The following is a 17,202-nucleotide window of genomic DNA, read 5'->3' as shown; positions in this document are numbered from 1 at the left end:
AGAGTCTCTTTGTGAGGTTGTACAGGATATACAAGTACAGATGAATGGTACTTAGGCACCAAGGCATGCTTATTCATATACAGCAGGAATACAAGGCCAAGTCGCCCAAGTCTGTTTTTCACAAGTATGGTACAGTCTAACAGAGCCGCTGCCTTATTAAGCCTCCGCCCCTTTAGTGGTAGTCTCGTATCTGTGAATAGTAAAGCATGTTAGTAGCTGTAAGGTTAAATGGTGGATATCTGTAATACCAGCCGATGAAAGTTATCTGTAAATGAACAGGAGCTTCTTACCTCTTGCCGCGCATGGCCCACACACCCCAGTTGCCAGAGCTGACATCCTGAGGATCAAGGTCGTTGAGATCCCACCTCAAGCTGCGGAACTTGTTCTCACCTGGCTCGAGCAGGATATCGAACTCACCAGCTGCGGTCTTGTTGACCCAGGCGATGTCACGCTCCATGTCGAACTGAGTGTAGCCCGTCACGATGATGGGAGCCTTCGTCTCCAGCAACATGGGCACGGTTTCTGACCACTCGTGCGCGCTTGCCGGGTGGCCAAGTCCAGGGTGGAAGAGGACGAAGCAGTCAAAGTAGGGGTCGTAGGGGGCAAAGTGACCGGTCCTGTGGATGTTATGGTAGTAGTCGACTATGGTGCTGATCTTCATGGTCGGCCAGACGCGGTCCTCGACAACGGCACCGTATGGGTTGCTAGGAGTGCGAGGCGGGAGTGGAAACTCGTCATCGCGGTTGAGCATGCTCTCCGGTCCGATCATGATGAGATGAAGCCTCTGGCGTGGGAAAAGGTGGGCCAGCTGAACCCATACGTCACGGGGAAGCGAGGACTCGGCACGGGCACCCAACACGAATATCCTTGCTGGTGGCGCCTCAGGCCGCAGACCCTTGATAGAACCGTCACCACCAGATCTGGGTGGGTGAAGGGTATAACGTAGAGCTACACAAAAGGTAGCGTCAGAGGTAGTCATCAGAGAGGACGAAGTGCACCGAAGACTTACCACTAAAACTCTTCAACCCTTCCGTGGTCAAACGACCACCTTTGCGGATGTTATACGGGCTTAACTCGTGTAGCACACTGCCAATAGTCACGGGATAGGTGAGAAGCCGTGTGGCCTGGCGCATGCCCCTATCACTGTTGATAGCGTTGAAAGCCCGGGTGTACAGAAACGTATCCCAGCTCTCCATGTTGACCATGGCCTCCTCCAGCTGTGGGCCGGCGTACTGAAACTCAGGGAAGAAACGGCCAGACCGTAAATCGTGATCGTCCTCATTGATTTGTTTCAGCACGTCGCAAATCTCCAGGTGCTGTTCATAGTGATCCATCCAGTGCTCCTTGCTGCAGTACACCGGGACGCCGCAGTCCGGACATTCAAAGTCGACATGGGCCGGGGATTGCGTTGCGTTCTCTGAGGGAGGCTGCACCTCGCCGTCGGGGGTAACGCGGGACATGCGGTGATCCGGGTGCGGGCAGTACGCGTGCTGGCGGATGTAGGCGGCCCTTTGGCGCATGCTAGGGATTGGAGACTCGGACATGGGATGAAAGAGGTCATCTTGGCTCAGTTTGGTCTCAGTCTTTGTCGGGGCTGGTGCGTCTGCGGCGGACGAAGAGTAGCTCGCATAGCTCTTTTTGACGGGCCCGGCGGGTAAAGAGCTTCTTGCGGCTTCATGTTGGCAGTTAAGTGGCGTCGACGAGGATTTGTGCTGCGCGGAGGAGCTTGCCCCTGCTCTCGAGGTCTTTGAGGGAACTGTACAGATGCGCCTTGAAGCAGCCCGATGTGCCAATTGTGCCGTCATGTACCTCGAACATGGACGACAAAGTGTGGCAAACGCCGCCCGCATCGCTGGCTCTGCCGTTGATGCCATTGTGATAAGTAGGCAGCAGCTTTGGGTTTATGGCAGGATACCTTAAGCTGTAGATCTTTGCGGGAGGGCAATTGTACGTCTTCCAATCGATACTTTTTGGTGGTCTGAGACGGTTCTCTGCAAGCATTGCATGCATTGACGAGACCAAGTGGAGCTTATGTGGGTCGGTAACGATATACAACTCCACAAATATAGCTCAAAGATTATGACATGATTGGTTGAGACCACACAAAATGGCCCCGCGACACCTCGCGCCTTCAAGAGCTCACCGCGACGAATTTTACTTCCAACCCGCTTGCAGGCCTACCTGCAATTTTTTTATAACTTTCTTACCTCGCCCGCGCGCTTTGTATCCAAACAAGCGGCAACGCAATCAGTCTTTCTCTTTCAGAAGCGGCAGCCGCGCAGGCTCAACGCGCGCCTGTTGTTTGATCAAGATGGCGACCACATCTAATATGTTCCTGTACTCTCTGAGTATCCAGCCTCCCTCCACCATCACGAGAGCTATCCTTGGCCAGTTCTCCGGAACCAAGGAGCAACAGATTGTTGCTGCATCGGGCTCGCGGTTGACTCTTTATCGCCCCGATCCCACTCAGGGCAAGGTTGTGCCGCTTATGTCGCATGATGTTTTCGGTATCATCCGAGATCTGGCCTCGTTCCGTCTGGCTGGTAGCAGCAAAGGTATGTTGAACGCGTCCAAGCACAATCAATCCGTACTCCCTTTCTTATCGGCATCACTTAGTGACTTGAAGCTGGGTCGCTAGGTCCAACAGCGACATGATGGCACGCATGATCATTGCCCTTCGACCAGCCTCCAGGTGCACCCCCCAAGGCAACTCGTCGCACCTTTAGCTACTACTAGTTCACAGAGCTAACCCCTGTCGCTGACCAGACTATTTAATCATCGCAAGTGACTCTGGTAGAATTACTATTGTCGAGTATTTACCAGCACAAAATCGGTTCTCCAGGATACATCTCGAGACCTTTGGCAAGTCAGGAGTCCGGCGTGTAGTTCCGGGCCAGTACCTCGCTGCCGATCCAAAAGGTAGAGCATGCCTGATAGCTTCAGTAGAGCGCTGCAAGCTGGTCTATGTGCTCAACCGCAATTCTCAGGCCGAGCTGACCATCTCATCTCCGCTTGAGGCTCACAAAAATGGCACCCTTACCCTCTCCCTGGTGGCTCTTGACGTTGGATATTCGAACCCCGTCTTTGCCGCCCTCGAGGTTGACTATTCTGAGGTTGACCAAGATCCAAAGGGTGACGCGGCTCAGAACGTCGAAACCGTTCTGAACTACTACGAACTGGATCTTGGACTGAACCACGTTGTGCGAAAGTGGTTCGACGTCGTCGATCCAACAGCCAGCATGCTATTCCAAGTCCCAGGAGGTAGCGATGGGCCCAGTGGAGTCCTGGTCTGTGGCGAAGAAAACATCACATACAGGCACTCGAACCAAGATGCCTTCCGTGTTCCAATACCAAGGCGGAAGGGCGCAACCGAAGACCCCAACAGGAAACGCAACATCGTTTCTGGTGTAATGCATAAACTCAAGGGAAGCGCCGGCGCCTTTTTCTTCCTGCTGCAGACCGAAGATGGAGATCTGTTCAAAGTCACAATTGATATGGTTGAAGACGCAGAAGGAAATCCGACTGGGGAAGTGAGGCGACTCAAGATTAAATATTTTGACACCATCCCCGTGTCCAACAACCTTTGCATCCTTAAGAGCGGTTTCCTCTTTGTTGCCAGCGAATTCGGCAATCACCTCTTCTACCAATTCGAGAAGCTCGGCGATGACGATGAAGAGCTCGAATTTTCCAGCAACGACTTCCCAGTTGACCCCAAGGAACCATATGAGCCCGTCTACTTTTACCCCAGGCCCACTGAGAACCTGGCCCTTGTCGAGAGCATTGACTCGGTGAATCCTTTGATGGATCTCAAGGTTGCCAACCTGACCGAGGAAGATGCGCCTCAGATATACACGGTCAGCGGCAAGGGAGCCCGCAGTACATTCCGTATGCTCAAGCATGGCCTGGAGGTCAACGAGATTGTTGCGTCACAGCTACCAGGAACGCCTTCAGCAGTATGGACTACCAAGCTGCGACGAGATGACGAGTATGATGCGTACATAGTCCTGTCATTCACGAATGGCACATTAGTATTGAGCATCGGTGAGACGGTCGAGGAAGTCAGTGACACCGGCTTTCTGTCATCCGTCCCGACCCTGGCTGTTCAGCAGTTGGGCGACGATGGGCTTTTACAAGTACACCCCAAAGGAATCCGTCACATTCGTAATGGTGTTGTCAACGAATGGTCATCCCCACAACACCGCTCCATAGTTGCCGCAGCGACCAACGAAAGGCAGGTCGCTGTTGCTTTGAGCAGTGGTGAAATTGTCTACTTCGAAATGGATACAGACGGCTCCCTGGCGGAGTACGACGAGAAGAAAGAGATGTTTGGTACTGTGACAAGTTTGAGCTTGGGCGAGGTTCCTGAAGGACGTCTTCGAAGCTCATACCTGGCGGTTGGTTGCGATGACTGCACCGTAAGAATTCTGAGCCTTGACCCGGAGTCAACTCTGGAGAGCAAGTCAGTGCAAGCACTCACGGCAGCTCCGTCTGCGCTGTCAATAATGTCGATGGAAGACTCGTCTTCTGGCGGCACAACACTGTATCTTCATATCGGTCTGAACTCGGGTGTATACCTGCGCACCGTGTTAGATGAAGTGACTGGAGAACTCACAGACACACGACAAAAGTTCCTGGGGCCGAAGGCCGTAAGACTATTCCAAGTCTCCGTTCAGAAAAGAACCTGCGTGCTTGCTCTCAGTTCGAGGTCATGGCTTGGATTCTCTGACCCGGTCACTAAAGGGTTCACCATGACACCTCTAAACTACGAAGAACTTGAATGGGGGTGGAACTTTGTGAGCGAGCAGTGCGAGGAGGGCATGGTCGGTGTCAACGGCCAGTTTCTTCGGTAAGCTATCTACCTATTCCCCCCCTTTTTTTTCTTTTCCACTACGGATTGCTATACTATGATGAAACCTAAGAGATCGAGCTACGGCTATGATTCTTTGTTGTCACTTCGGTGATACCAATTGTTCCTTCTGAAGCACACAATTCTACAAGATGTTTAAATCAGATTCTCAGGATTTTAAGAATGTTGCTAACATATTGAGACAGAATCTTTGCGATTGAGAAACTTGGGGACAACGTCATTCAAAAGTCCATTCCATTGACGTATACACCACGGAAACTGGCTAAACACCCCACTCAGCGCATATTCTACACCATCGAGGCAGACAACAATACTTTGGCACCCGAACTACGAGAGCAACTGATGGCAGCGCCCACGGCTGTAAACGGCGACGCCAGAGTCCTTCCTCCAGAGGAATTCGGATACCCTCGTGGAAATGGCCGGTGGGCATCCTGCATTAGTGTGGTTGATCCGCTGGGTGACGGTGAAGAGCTTGAGCCTGGGGTTTTGCAAAGGATTGATCTCGACAACAACGAGGCGGCGGTGAGCATGGCTGTCGTGTCTTTTGCCTCTCAGGATGGCGAGAGCTTCCTTGTGGTCGGCACTGGCAAGGACATGGTGGTCAACCCACGACGCTTTAGCGAAGGCTACATCCATGTTTACCGGTTCTCGGAAGATGGACGTGAGCTGGAGTTCATTCACAAGACTAAGGTCGAGGAGCCGCCCACAGCTCTCCTGCCGTTCCAGGGGAGGCTTGTCGCCGGTATTGGTCGTATGTTGAGGATATACGACCTTGGTCTCAGGCAGTTGCTCCGGAAGGCGCAAGCAGAAGTGGCACCACAGCTCATCGTATCTCTGAACACACAAGGCAGCCGGATCATTGTCGGAGACGTACAACACGGCTTGATCTATGTCGCCTACAAGAGCGAGACCAACAGGCTGATTCCGTTTGCCGATGATACCATCGCGAGATGGACAACCTGCACAACCATGGTTGACTACGACTCGACAGCGGGCGCAGACAAGTTTGGTAACCTCTGGATCTTGCGATGCCCTGAAAAGGCTAGCCAAGAGTCGGACGAACCAGGCTCAGAGGTGCATCTTGTTCACAGCAGGGACTACCTCCACGGCACATCCAACCGTCTAGCTCTCATGGCCCATGTTTACACGCAAGACATACCTACCAGCATCTGCAAGACAAATTTGGTGGTCGGTGGGCAGGAAGTACTACTTTGGGGCGGCTTCCAGGGTACTATCGGCGTGTTGATACCTTTCGTCAGTCGTGAGGATGCCGACTTCTTCCAAAGTCTCGAACAGCATCTTAGGAGTGAAGATCCGCCGCTTGCAGGAAGAGATCATCTTATGTACAGGGGCTATTACGTACCTGTCAAGGGTGTTATCGACGGCGATCTCTGTGAAAGGTACACTTTGTTGCCTAATGACAAGAAACAGATGATTGCCGGCGAACTCGATCGCTCAGTGAGAGAGATCGAGCGCAAGATCTCAGTAAGTTATTTTGATATACGTTTGTCATCATGTCATTTGTTCATCGATGAGCACAAAGCTAACGATTTACCCTTTTAGGATATTCGTACCCGTTCTGCTTTCTAATTCTGCCTCATTGGCTTTTGAGGGAAAATATGGCTATGTTGATGGATATCAATCATGTATTGGTATGTTACTACTTGTGTTACAAGATGGGAACCAATGTTCCAATGTAAATATGGCGGCGTATGGCGATGGCGTTGGTGTGTTCTATATTTGAAGGGTCAACAAAGAAGATAATGAGAGATGTTATATCTGTTTTGCAGCTCAACCGCTTTCTGGGAAACCCCTTAGCCCAGCTTGGTTTACATGGCGCATCAAGTTGACCATGGCAGAATGCTCACTTTGTGCCACACTATGGTTGGCTACATGGTGAGTTGTGATTCGATTTCAGAATCTAAACGCTGCCGTTGTCAGGAATAAGAATCCTGTCGCAGCATACATATAGCACCTGCTATCGCCACGAGCCCAGACCAAAACTTGACAGGGGCCAGGCGGATGAAGACCTTGCAGGCATGGTCGAAGAAGAGGAGGCGGATGCCGGTGTGTTGAGACGGTTCCAACCCCCGCTTCCCCTTTTACTTCTGCGGCCGGCCACCGGATGCGCCCTCTCCCAAGCTTCATCGGCAAAGTAGGCTTCGACGGCGGCGTCGACGTCGTAATCGTTCTGCTCCAGGTACAGCACTGCGACGTCGTAGTCGGCCTCCTTGCAGGCCACCATCCACCTACGTATGCGGCCCTTGCGGCGCTCCTCTTCCTCACCCTCGACGGGGTGCGGACTCAAGCTGGTGGTCGTGGTGGCGCCGCCGTCGTGGCCACCTCCCGCGGCGACGGGGATGAGGACCACGCGCCGGCCCAGCAGGAGGTGGTCGCTGCCGAGGCGGTTGGCGCGGCGCAGGGCGGCGGCCGGAACGTTGTAGCGCAGCGACAGGGAAGAGACGCTGTCGTGCTCGTGGTCGAGGAAGTGGAGGATCGGGGAGTCTTTGTTGTTTGTCGTCGTTGGTGTCTCCGCCCCTGTCCTTTTTCCCTTTTCAGGTGGTGCTGGCGGCTCGGCGGTCGTGCTGTATGGCGGCGGCGCCTCGATCGGAGGGCGGGATGCGGCTGCTGTCACGAAGCCGTACGACGGTGGGTCTTTGAGCCCCGCTGGTGGCAGGCTAGAGGGGCCCGTAGAGATTTGGCAGTATGGGCAGTAATGTGCGAATCGATTATTGTTCTATATATACAAGTTAGTGAGTTGAGCGTTGTTCGCAGGGTGGGTGGGGTGGCGGATCTCTCAGTGTTAGTCCGCTACGATGCATCCCGCGGGCGGTCGAGAGGGCAAAAGCTTTAAACCAAAGGTTGTTTCCGTTGCTTCGCAAAGATTAAGAAGGAAGATGATAAAAGCAAAACGTACATTTATGCAACTTCCGCATATGGTCCGGCCGCAGCATCCCAGCTGCCGATGCTCCGGCAACGGGGCCGGCGGCTTCTCGGAGTTCTCGGGCGTGGATTCTTTGGTGTAGTGGGGTAAGACGGAGAGCAGCTTTGCGCAAGTGCAGCAGGAGGATGTATCCATTGTGTAACAACGATTGCTTGTGCTCTAAATCTGTATATAGAGGCGCAAGATGTTTGTTGCTAGAAATATATGTTTGTTTTGAAAATAATATCTATCATGTATCTAGAGTAGGGACTTTGGTTAAAGGGTGGGAGGAATAAAATAAACAAAAATTTAGATAATGAATAGATACGGCAAATGCACACGTGTGGCGAGTTCCTGACACGCCCCCGTTGGTCCTGTGACGTACGTGATTGAGTGATTGACAGGGCGTCGTTCCAATTACACTCCCCCGGGGGCGCGTGAACAACTAAACTGATCGTTGGCGGGGTTCGGAGCTTGTCTCAACTTGAAAGTCTTCAGACCTCGGACTATCTATATACCTAGTAGGTAGGTAGGTAGATATAATCAATGCACTCGTTAATAATTGTTTATGCTTACCTTTTTGTCAATGAAAATCACTTTCAAATATAACACAAATAACATTAGTAAACGTTTCTCCTTGACACATCAAGTCGCAATCGTTCGCTCAACTGTGTCACACCATACAGCTAAGGTAGGTATAGATTACAAGTGCTACAAGTATTGAATCCTAGCCCATCCATCAGGCCCCAGAGACAGAATTACTCATATAAAAACTCAGGATCAAATTTGAAAGTCATGTATTTCATTCATCATCTCATCCCCCTATTATCCATCGTGTTCCAATATGGCATCATATTCGAGGCGTCCCAGCCATCATCGGCTGTGAGCAGATAGGCCCAAGACTCCATGTTCATGTCCGTCATGATGGTGTCGGGAACGGCCATGTCGTTCCCGAAACCCAAGAGAACGGCCAGGTTTTCTGGAGAGGTCGAGCTCGCAGCCCTCTGAGGGAATATTCCAGGGGCCTCGCGAGCCAATATTTCCTTCAGCTCTTTGAGCCGGTATCGAAGCATCTCGAAGGGATCCTCCTTTGGCGGTATCGAAGCGGTCGAGGCTTCGATGCTCGAAGTCAGCGGCTGTTGGGGTTGGCGGCAGTAGCGTGTTACTGAAGACGTCAATGGCACGCCGTCCCCGGCGCGGCGGCGGAATACGATGATGGCATCGATCTGCCTCATCTGCCTATCAATGATCCCCTCCAAGTCTATCTCGGATCGCGCGGCGTCCAGATCCCAGCCGGGAGCCTGAAGCATCAGGAGTTTGACGATAATCATAAAGGTGTAGACAAAGTCGGCCGCTGCGAGGCTCGTCATACGCGGCTTGCAGTCTGACGGCGGCTCGCCCTCCACTGGGACCTCTTCCATGTCTTGATGTGCAAATCGCAATGTCATGAACTCACGACAAGCAGTAAGGCAGCACCATAGGAGCTCCGTGCGGCTGACTTGTACGAGCTCTGAGGCCGCCTTTTCGTTGAGACCAACTTCAAACAGTAGTATCTGGGCAACGCGGAAGTGTCCCATGAAAAGCTGCTGGTTTTTGACGTTTTCGGGCAGCATCTGCTCAAATACTTGCAGTTGCTGCTGGAAGCTTCTGACGACATCATCTAGCGGCGGCAGTTGGTATTCAATAGACCTAGAGAAGTTGCTATCGTTGCGTAGTGCTAGCGATATGGAGATTGACTGTGCCAGTTGTTGGACCTTGACTAGATTTACAACCATTTCGTCCGTAGGATACTCCATCCTGCTCTCGAGAGTTAGGCAGCAAAAGTCGAGGTAAGAAGTATTCATTAGTTCGTCGGGCTTTTTATTGGTGGTGAATGCACTGTCTCACTCAGGGTTAGGAAATGGTAATCTTCCTTGCTTGTACGAGGGGTTAAAGATGGATTTCAGATGAATTGCATACCTTGTGACCAAGTAGTATGTTCCTGCGAAAGCTCGCATTTTCTCCAACGACACGGGTGCAAGGGGGTCGCTTGCCATGCTACCTAAAGGCTGCAGAGGCGACAACGAAGGCCCCTCCCCGGTGCCCAGAGAAACACATATTGACCGGGCCAAGAAGATGAGATTCGTTATCTGAAAGCTGTTCATGTTGAAGTTGTACCAAGATAGTAGGAGCTGAAGGCCCTGGAGGAGATCGAGTGACTTTTCAGGTTGTATAAATGCCGTGATGGCAATGTCGCTGAGAAGTCGAGATCCATATAAGTTTTGCTCCAGGCCGTCAGTAAAGGAGGCAGCCATGATGACAGCCTTCCACAAAAAGGGTCTATCCTTGGGGTTGAGGTCGGATGGGATCACCACAAAGGGGAAAAGCTCTGCGAGCTGAGAGCGATACAGTTGGACCAAGGTGGCTGCCCGTTGCCCGTCCGGCCAGTCAATCTCGCTCGAAACCCTTGGGGCGCCAGAATATGCCCCATTATCGGAATTAGTATCATCATTCCCCGACGCCGTCGAAGCAGAAGCACTCTGGTGCTCAGCCCCTGGCCTTGATCCAAAGGTCGATGATGTCGTAAAGGATGGTGCCTGGAAAGGGTCGGAAGCGCTAGGAAAGACGTGACCCATATCATTTTGGCCAACGATGCCGGCTGCTGATTGTCGCCGTATGTCACTCTGTGGGCTTTGAACCGAGCGGGGCGGTGATGATTGTTGCCGCCCGTTCAGCTGCTGCTGTTGTGTTTCTTGATATTGTCCTTGTTGTTGCTGCTGTTGGGCTTCTACGACGGGCTGGAGTCTCGTCTTGAGCTCCTCTAGCCGCCGCTCCAAGTCGGCAACCCTGTTGGACCTCGTCTCCTTCCTCTTCCGAGGCGGAGCCGGGGTCTGGGAGGCGCATGGTTTCTTCAGGCGATGACACCTTTAGATCGACCGCAAGGAAAGCAATGTCAACAATGGGGTGATCCGAGTGAGCCGCTGTGTTTATGATGTGCTGATGATACCAAGGAAGGCAACATAGGTAGAGCAGATAGATATGTGGTGTGGTGTGTGCGTCTGGTGCTCCTCTGCATACAGAGGGATAGGTAAGAGAGTAGAGAGCGATCAAATCAATTAGAGAGATAGGTAGGTAAGAGAGAGAGAGAAAAAAAAAAGTCAAATAATCCTCACTTACCGTTCACATATGTCGGGAGTGGGCCCGGGGATGCAGCGTGATTTGGCGCGGGCACATGTCGTACATGCTCGGGGACCTTTGTTCTTGTTCGTGTTTGTGCTGCCAATTCCAACTCCGCCTCCGACTCCGGTTCCGGTGGATGCCGATGATGGCTGTTGGTACTGACCGATTGTGTCGCTCATGATCCTTGAAGATTTTCTTTTTTTTGTTTATTCTTCTTTTCTTCTCTTTTTCTGTTCCTTTTTTTTTCAGATTGTTTTGTTTACTCGTTACCTTGTTTTCTTTTTTGTCTTTTCCTTAATTTCCTCCATACCGTCCTGCAGCTTGTTTGTAGAAATAAAGAATGAGCGAATAAGATCTGATCGGATCGGATCTTTAATTAACTAGTTAACGACGCAATGCAACGAGGTGCCCATAATGGGCTTTTCTAAATGCTTGGTTCTTGGCACAAAAAGCCTCCATCCCTGGGGTTGAGGGGTTCGGCTGTGTTTTTGAAATGGACACAAAGAGCCGAAAATCTGGCTCTTGCGCCTGGATCAAGCAGACGCGTCTTGCCCCACCTATTATTACTGTCGCCTCCAGATAGCAACCTACCTCCTACCTTGCGACTTGACCAAGGTAGTTAGTTGGTACTTACCTAGGTAGCTATGGAAGGCCTAGAATCTGGATTGAGCGAAACAAGTTTTCAAAGACTACCCAATCATCCCGAGTTCCAAACCTTGTTTGGGCGTAATACAGTCTTGTCCTGCGAGTGATACACTGCGTTTGGTCCGATAATCACCCAAACACAAAGTAAACGCATGTAACTGCGTGTTACTGGTACAATGGATTAAGGTAGGTATGTATACCTTGGTACAAAAAAATGCTTGGATTGGTCAGCAAGGAATGGAGCCAAAGACTTGTTTGGGAGTACAGTAGCCTTCTAAAAAAATTAAAAAAGTGCGCAATAATATCCATCCTTTGGATTTGTAAGAGTCTTTCTGGAAATGTAAGACTGATAATTAACATTTAATACGTACATAGTGGGTAGGCGCAAAGTTTAATTGTGAATTATCAGAGTTATCAACTGATCGATCATTCTACTCTTAAGAGTAGTTGCATCGGCCGCCTCTTTCACTTTCAAGTACGTACCTAGTAGTACTAACTCACTCACCTACCCACACTACCAACACCGGGGCCGAACATCAGCCGGCGGGGTTTGAGTAGCAAAGAGCAGCCAGCCTACACAAGAATCTATGTACTGTCCAGATTGGACGAACCCATCCGAAAGCCGAAACAGAAAAGAAAAGAAAAAAAGAAAGAAAACAAGTAAAAGAGCTTTCGAATAATTAAAAAAGATTTATCGGTCATCACAACAAACATCAGGACCTCCCCATCCAGCAATGACCACATCCACAAAACGCAAGGCCGCTGGCGTCCCTGCCTTGACCGAGTCTGAGACGGCCAGGCTGGTAGAAACAATAAAGGACTGGACCATCGCCCGGGGACTTTCCGTCCGGCCTCCGCCTTCCGTGGTCGCTGCGAATTCCGATCCGGCCGGGATCCTTGCCACCAGCGTCCCAGTCACCTTATTTCCCAGTCCGTTCCCCGCCAACTGTTTTGAGCAGGCCCACGATGCTCAAAAGCCTTACAATGAGCTATATGCCAAAATCAGCCAAGATGAGGACTTTATTCGCCAGATGGTAGAGGAGTGAGTAGTGAGTCTGAGACTTTGAAGTGTCCATGGGTTTTTTTTTTTTTTTGTTTGGGTTTTTTTTCTTAAATCTTTTCTTTCTTTCAGATTTGCAACAAGAGCAACACATGCATAAAAAATTACTGAAAATGATTATCATTTGTTAACATGTTGGGTTGATTAGAGTTGCCGGAGGTGACGACTTCATCGCCAAGTTATGGGAAACCCACTGCAAAGTCAAGGAGGAGGGCTATAGTCAAGTAAGCCAGCCTTACTGTCTTTATTAGCGATCGTCTAACCTCTGGCTTTGTTTGGACAGCAACTTTCACTGGGTCTCTTCAGGTCCGATTATATGGTTCACCAGGACCTCACAGACCCCAACGCTGTGCCACAGGTCAGGCAGGTTGAGTTCAACACCATCGCATCCTCTTTTGGTGGACTATCTGCACAGACGTCCTTGTTGCATCAGTAAGTTCGGTAACATTCTTCCAAGAGGCACCCATTTTCAGGTGACATTCGACTTAAACTGCCCTCCAGACACCTAGCCCTCACCGAGTACCCGCTGCTCCAAGACTCCCGGGCAGCCGGAAGTCTCAACCTGCCCGATAACCGCAGCACTCGCGGGCTTGCTGCCGGTATCCGCGCCGCTTTTACTGCCTATGGTGATTCGGACCTGGGCCATGATCGATGTGTGATTTTCCTCGTCCAGGATGGCGAGCGCAACGTCTTTGACCAGCGACACCTCGAGTACGAGGTCCAGCAAGGTGGCAACAGCGGCAATACCGTCATTCCCGTGTTCCGATTGCCCTTTTCGCAGATCCGGAAGCACACGTCGATAGCGGACGGGCCCAAACGCCAGCTGCTGTACCGCCTGCCGAGCAACCCGGCCAGGGTTTTCGAGGTCGCCGTCATTTACATGCGCTCCGGTTACGGGCCCGGCGACTACCCGGACGATGAGGCCTGGCAGGGACGTCTACAGCTCGAGCGCTCCAACGCCATCAAGTGCCCCACGGTGCTGACCCAGCTGGCCGGCATGAAGAAGGTGCAGCAGGTGCTCGCCACGCCGCCATCTTCCCCCTCGCCCTTCAAGCTCGGTCGCTTCGTGCCCGAGAAGACGCCGGCCTGGGAGAGCCTGTGGGGCACATTTGCCAACATCTACCCGATGGATGATTCCGAGGCCGGGCTCGAGGGCCGCCGCCTCGCCCTCGACCCGGAGCTGTGTGTCAAACACGTCCTCAAGCCTCAACGGGAGGGCGGCGGCAACAATCACTACAAGGCCGCCATACCGGCCTTCCTTGCCTCCCTTCCCGACAAGTCGCACTGGAACTCGTACATACTGATGGAGCTCATCACTCCCCCGCCCGTCGCGAACGTGATCCTGCGCAACGGCGAGATAGAGCAGGGCGGTGTGATTTGCGAGCTGGGCGTGTTCGGCACCTGCCTGTGGAACAATGCCACGGGCGAGATGCTCCGCAACGAGCAGGAGGGTTATCTCCTCCGAACCAAGGGGGACCAGAGCGAAGAGGGTGGCGTCGCTGCAGGGTTTGGTTGCATGGACTCAGTCGCCCTGGTCTGAGCGGTATTGTCAAATATGAATAGATGTACAGAGAAAAAAAAAAGACGTAAAGTGGTGGGGTATACGCATGGCATCTGGTACAAAAGCTTGCTAAGTCTCCCCTTGTACAAACAACCACAAAAGTAAATATTTATCATACATCAAAGCCCGTCTGCTCCTCTATAAAAAAAACATACGGCTTTGCTCCAAAGAACCAAATGAAACGGTCTCATCTAGACTGGCGACTAATACTGATCCAGGTTAAATCTCATGGCTGTGTTCATAGCTCCTCTTATCGATATTTTACGAAGAAGGCTCAGGCTCAGGCTCAGCAGGACGCTTGAGGACCTCGATGTTGCCTAGTAGTATAACGGGTTAGTAGGGTTATCGGAGTGTATAGTCATCAACAGGTGATGAGCGTGGACGAGGTCGTCTGGAAAGAAGTAACATACGCTGAATAATGTTCAGTGACCTCTTCGTTTTGCCTTCGGCGTCGGTGTACGTGCTCATGGATGCATCGCCCTCAACGTAGACAGTTGTACTATAATAACCCGCGCAGACTTCTTGTTAGTTCAGGGCGAAATAGGTAAAAACAAACAACATATAAAAGAAAGGACAAAAGAAGAAGAAACAAAAAAAACTCACCCCTTGGGCAGGCTCTGCAGATAGTCACGAGCCGGGCCCTCAGACTGGAAGCTGGTGATGTTGAACCAGCTGGTGGTGCGATTGTCCTTGGGACCGTGGTTGCTGGCGACGGCGTATTTGACAATCTCGCGGCCGGTGCTGGTGGCATGCAACTCGGGTGAGTCGCCCAGGTTGCCGATGATGGTGATCTTGGCCAAGGGACGAGCGGTCGTCGAGCTGAACGTTCGTGCCCCGAGGGCGGCGGAGACGGTGCGGCGGGCGAGGAATGCAGACATGACGTTTTTTATTTTTATTTTTTATTTTTTTTTATTCGTTACTGACACAGCTCTTTTGTCTGAATATGATTGATTGTCTTTGGGTCGAAAGGGGGGTGTCTCGGTGAGCGGTGTTGTGGGAAGGGAGGAGCTAGAGATAGAGTGCGTCGCGTTGGTTCTTGCCCAGTCGCGCTCCTCACGGTGCATTTGCAAATCGTGCACGGGCCTCTGGGGAGCTTGATGCCCGCATCCAGATCTCAGCTTAAGGGTTCAATGGGTGGAACGTCACCGACAACTGGGAAGGCTCTTTTCTGACATTTTCCCTCTTTTCCTCTATATCTACAATATGCAGATCCCCTCGACTTGCGCTAATTATGCAACTTTAGGAAGACCATGTATACGCGATACTTCAACTAAAATTCTACCGTTTCAGAGCTACGCGCAAAAATACCTACGTACCTAACTAAGGTAGGTAGGTATTTAATCGTACCATGTTTCCAGCGCTTCATCTGTCACGTGAGATTCTATCAATAGCAACAAACGAACTGCTCTTATTCACAAAACCTTCCCTTTTTCGGTCATTCACAGCCCCCATTCAAAAGTGAATAAGCATTCTGCCATCTCCCATTGACGTGCTGATAAATACAATGAGGACTGCACATGGATATTTGCCTCGCCGTGGCTATGGAAGCAAGGGACGACAAGTTTGTTGACATTCCCCGGGAGCGTTTTCTCAAAAAGCTTCACCAAGTCTTGAATGTCTACTTTTCAAATTTAGGTTGGACTTGACCGGAGCTACATCCGAAGACACGCAAGCCTGGTGTTATTCAATTTCCTTTTTTTTGAGATCAGTCAAGATCGGAAAACGATCCTGCAGTCATGATCTCCATCGGTAATTTTAAAAAATGCAAGCTATTCCGGACGGCAGTCGGAAACAGGTGGAGAGTTGTGTTTTACTACCGGGAGCATAAGTTCCCTATTCAGGTCTGAATAGAACTCCTGAATAGACTTGAACTGCACCCAATCTGGCCAAGCCCGCACACGATCACTTATTTTCCTGTACCCCGGCCAATGCAACTAACTATATCTCTTTTCAGCCGTGGGGTCTAGTCTTTCATCCATTTCTACCCCCCATCAATCTCATTATTGTGCTTTTCTCAATTGTGACTTTCTGAATAAACTGTCTCAGCCAGATATTCTATTCAGAATATGGCCACAATGGACAACTGGTTTCGTCCTCCTCCTAGGACGCTGGGCTATAGTCCCATTTACTTCTTGGTATACTTGAGGTTGGGCTGCTCCTCAAGATTAAGATATCATTCCCCTTTTTTGTTGTCGTTGTCATTGTTGACATCGCCCCAAGTCTGAGCATCACTAGTCTCCCAGACAGGCGTCTTATTTCTTATCTACATCGACGTTGACTCTTCCCTTTCGACTCTCTTTCTTGTTGCTCGCTAGAAATCTTTACTTGCACAAATCTCGGACTTGAACCGGAATCATGTCTACCGATCCTGACATTCAATATGGCCTGCTTGCAGAAGATCTTGCCAGCCCTGGCCTAGTTGTCGACCTAGTCCTGCGAGTATCACTAGCCACTGTGGCTATCATCGCTACCTGGGTGCCCTTTCGCCTGCTATGGAGGAGTGGCGAGTTTGCCGCGGCCCTTCTTGCCGCCAATATCATAATCTCAAATTTCATCACTATCATACAAGCCCTTATCTGGCGTGACGATGCAGCACTGGACGGTTACCGAGGCCAAGGATGGTGTGATGTTCAGGCCTACATCAACATACCGCTCAGCACCATGTATGCCACCTGCGTCTTTGCTGTGATCCAGCACGTCTCTGCCCAGGTCAGCCTCAGACGGGCTACGGGCCTATCTCGCGCTGAGAAGAGGCGGAGGAACTTGATCCAGGCCCTCATTATCTTCCCGGTACCCATTCTCCAGATTGCCCTGAGCTACCCGGTCCACGCATATCGCTACAGCATAACAACACTACAAGGGTGCGATGGTGGCTTTGAGGGGAATCTACTCACCTTCTTCTTTTTTCTTATACCTATCCCAGTCTATGTCATCGGGGCTAGTATCTATGCCAGTAAGTATTTCTTTTTTTTTTTTTGGGGGGGGGG

General features: G+C 51.1%; 7 protein-coding genes across 7 annotated transcripts in view; 3 read left to right on the top strand and 4 right to left on the bottom strand.

Annotated features, from left to right (window-relative positions):
* Nucleotides 1–3: 3 nt before the first annotated feature.
* On the bottom strand, nucleotides 4–1,959 carry PgNI_00867 (uncharacterized protein). Its single transcript, XM_031120944.1, has 3 exons — nucleotides 1,010–1,959; nucleotides 291–948; nucleotides 4–190 (listed from the first exon to the last, which is right to left on the bottom strand). Exons 1-3 carry the CDS (start codon nucleotides 1,872–1,874, stop codon nucleotides 157–159), a joined length of 1,557 nt encoding a protein of 518 aa, XP_030988375.1. The 5' UTR covers nucleotides 1,875–1,959; the 3' UTR covers nucleotides 4–156.
* Nucleotides 1,960–2,177: 218 nt separating this feature from the next.
* Nucleotides 2,178–7,936, top strand: PgNI_00866 (uncharacterized protein). Its single transcript, XM_031120943.1, has 5 exons — nucleotides 2,178–2,555; nucleotides 2,767–4,846; nucleotides 5,053–6,352; nucleotides 6,431–7,616; nucleotides 7,795–7,936. Exons 1-4 carry the CDS (start codon nucleotides 2,312–2,314, stop codon nucleotides 6,455–6,457), a joined length of 3,651 nt encoding a protein of 1,216 aa, XP_030988376.1. The 5' UTR covers nucleotides 2,178–2,311; the 3' UTR covers nucleotides 6,458–7,616; nucleotides 7,795–7,936.
* PgNI_00865 (uncharacterized protein) lies at nucleotides 6,846–7,946 on the bottom strand (the record flags this gene model as incomplete). The annotated part of the gene is made up of 2 exons (XM_031120942.1): nucleotides 6,846–7,604; nucleotides 7,785–7,946. 2 exons carry the CDS (start codon nucleotides 7,944–7,946, stop codon nucleotides 6,846–6,848), a joined length of 921 nt encoding a protein of 306 aa, XP_030988373.1.
* Nucleotides 7,947–8,410: 464 nt separating this feature from the next.
* On the bottom strand, nucleotides 8,411–11,169 carry PgNI_00864 (uncharacterized protein). The gene is made up of 3 exons (XM_031120941.1): nucleotides 10,947–11,169; nucleotides 9,750–10,694; nucleotides 8,411–9,668 (listed from the first exon to the last, which is right to left on the bottom strand). Exons 1-3 carry the CDS (start codon nucleotides 11,126–11,128, stop codon nucleotides 8,600–8,602), a joined length of 2,196 nt encoding a protein of 731 aa, XP_030988374.1. The 5' UTR covers nucleotides 11,129–11,169; the 3' UTR covers nucleotides 8,411–8,599.
* Nucleotides 11,170–12,328: 1,159 nt separating this feature from the next.
* PgNI_00863 (uncharacterized protein) lies at nucleotides 12,329–14,194 on the top strand (the record flags this gene model as incomplete). The annotated part of the gene is made up of 4 exons (XM_031120940.1): nucleotides 12,329–12,636; nucleotides 12,803–12,878; nucleotides 12,938–13,086; nucleotides 13,156–14,194. 4 exons carry the CDS (start codon nucleotides 12,329–12,331, stop codon nucleotides 14,192–14,194), a joined length of 1,572 nt encoding a protein of 523 aa, XP_030988371.1.
* Nucleotides 14,195–14,476: 282 nt separating this feature from the next.
* PgNI_00862 (uncharacterized protein) lies at nucleotides 14,477–15,093 on the bottom strand (the record flags this gene model as incomplete). The annotated part of the gene is made up of 3 exons (XM_031120939.1): nucleotides 14,477–14,532; nucleotides 14,626–14,714; nucleotides 14,819–15,093. 3 exons carry the CDS (start codon nucleotides 15,091–15,093, stop codon nucleotides 14,477–14,479), a joined length of 420 nt encoding a protein of 139 aa, XP_030988372.1.
* A 1,477-nt stretch (nucleotides 15,094–16,570) lies between these two features.
* PgNI_00861 (uncharacterized protein) overlaps nucleotides 16,571–17,202 on the top strand; it is a gene marked incomplete at both ends in the record, with an annotated part of 1,886 nt that continues 1,254 nt past the window's right edge. Inside the window, one exon of the mRNA XM_031120938.1 lies at nucleotides 16,571–17,168. Within this exon, the coding sequence (XP_030988369.1) occupies nucleotides 16,571–17,168 (598 nt within the window). The remainder of the gene's footprint in view (nucleotides 17,169–17,202) is intronic.

The sequence above is a fragment of the Pyricularia grisea genome, assembly GCF_004355905.1.
Source record: "Pyricularia grisea strain NI907 chromosome Unknown Pyricularia_grisea_NI907_Scaffold_1, whole genome shotgun sequence".
NCBI classification, from domain to species: Eukaryota; Fungi; Ascomycota; class Sordariomycetes; order Magnaporthales; family Pyriculariaceae; genus Pyricularia; species Pyricularia grisea.
This window is presented reverse-complemented; position numbering and strand designations above follow the sequence as displayed.

What these genes read in the sequence shown, in the direction of transcription:
- PgNI_00867 (XM_031120944.1), bottom strand. Translation starts at nt 1,874, where the DNA reads ATGGCATCAACGGCAGAGCCAGCGATGCGGGCGGCGTTTGCCACACTT. An exon ending in AGGGTTGAAGAGTTTTAGTG is followed by an intron (nt 949 to 1,009) that starts GTAAGTCTTCGG and finishes CCTTTTGTGTAG; the next exon opens with CTCTACGTTATACCCTTCAC. An exon ending in TGGGCCATGCGCGGCAAGAG is followed by an intron (nt 191 to 290) that starts GTAAGAAGCTCC and finishes TACTATTCACAG; the next exon opens with ATACGAGACTACCACTAAAG.
- PgNI_00866 (XM_031120943.1), top strand. Translation starts at nt 2,312, where the DNA reads ATGGCGACCACATCTAATATGTTCCTGTACTCTCTGAGTATCCAGCCT. An exon ending in TCTGGCTGGTAGCAGCAAAG is followed by an intron (nt 2,556 to 2,766) that starts GTATGTTGAACG and finishes GTCGCTGACCAG; the next exon opens with ACTATTTAATCATCGCAAGT. An exon ending in AGATCGAGCGCAAGATCTCA is followed by an intron (nt 6,353 to 6,430) that starts GTAAGTTATTTT and finishes TTACCCTTTTAG; the next exon opens with GATATTCGTACCCGTTCTGC.
- PgNI_00864 (XM_031120941.1), bottom strand. Translation starts at nt 11,128, where the DNA reads ATGAGCGACACAATCGGTCAGTACCAACAGCCATCATCGGCATCCACC. An exon ending in ACTCCCGACATATGTGAACG is followed by an intron (nt 10,695 to 10,946) that starts GTAAGTGAGGAT and finishes GTCGATCTAAAG; the next exon opens with GTGTCATCGCCTGAAGAAAC. An exon ending in ACATACTACTTGGTCACAAG is followed by an intron (nt 9,669 to 9,749) that starts GTATGCAATTCA and finishes TGAGTGAGACAG; the next exon opens with TGCATTCACCACCAATAAAA.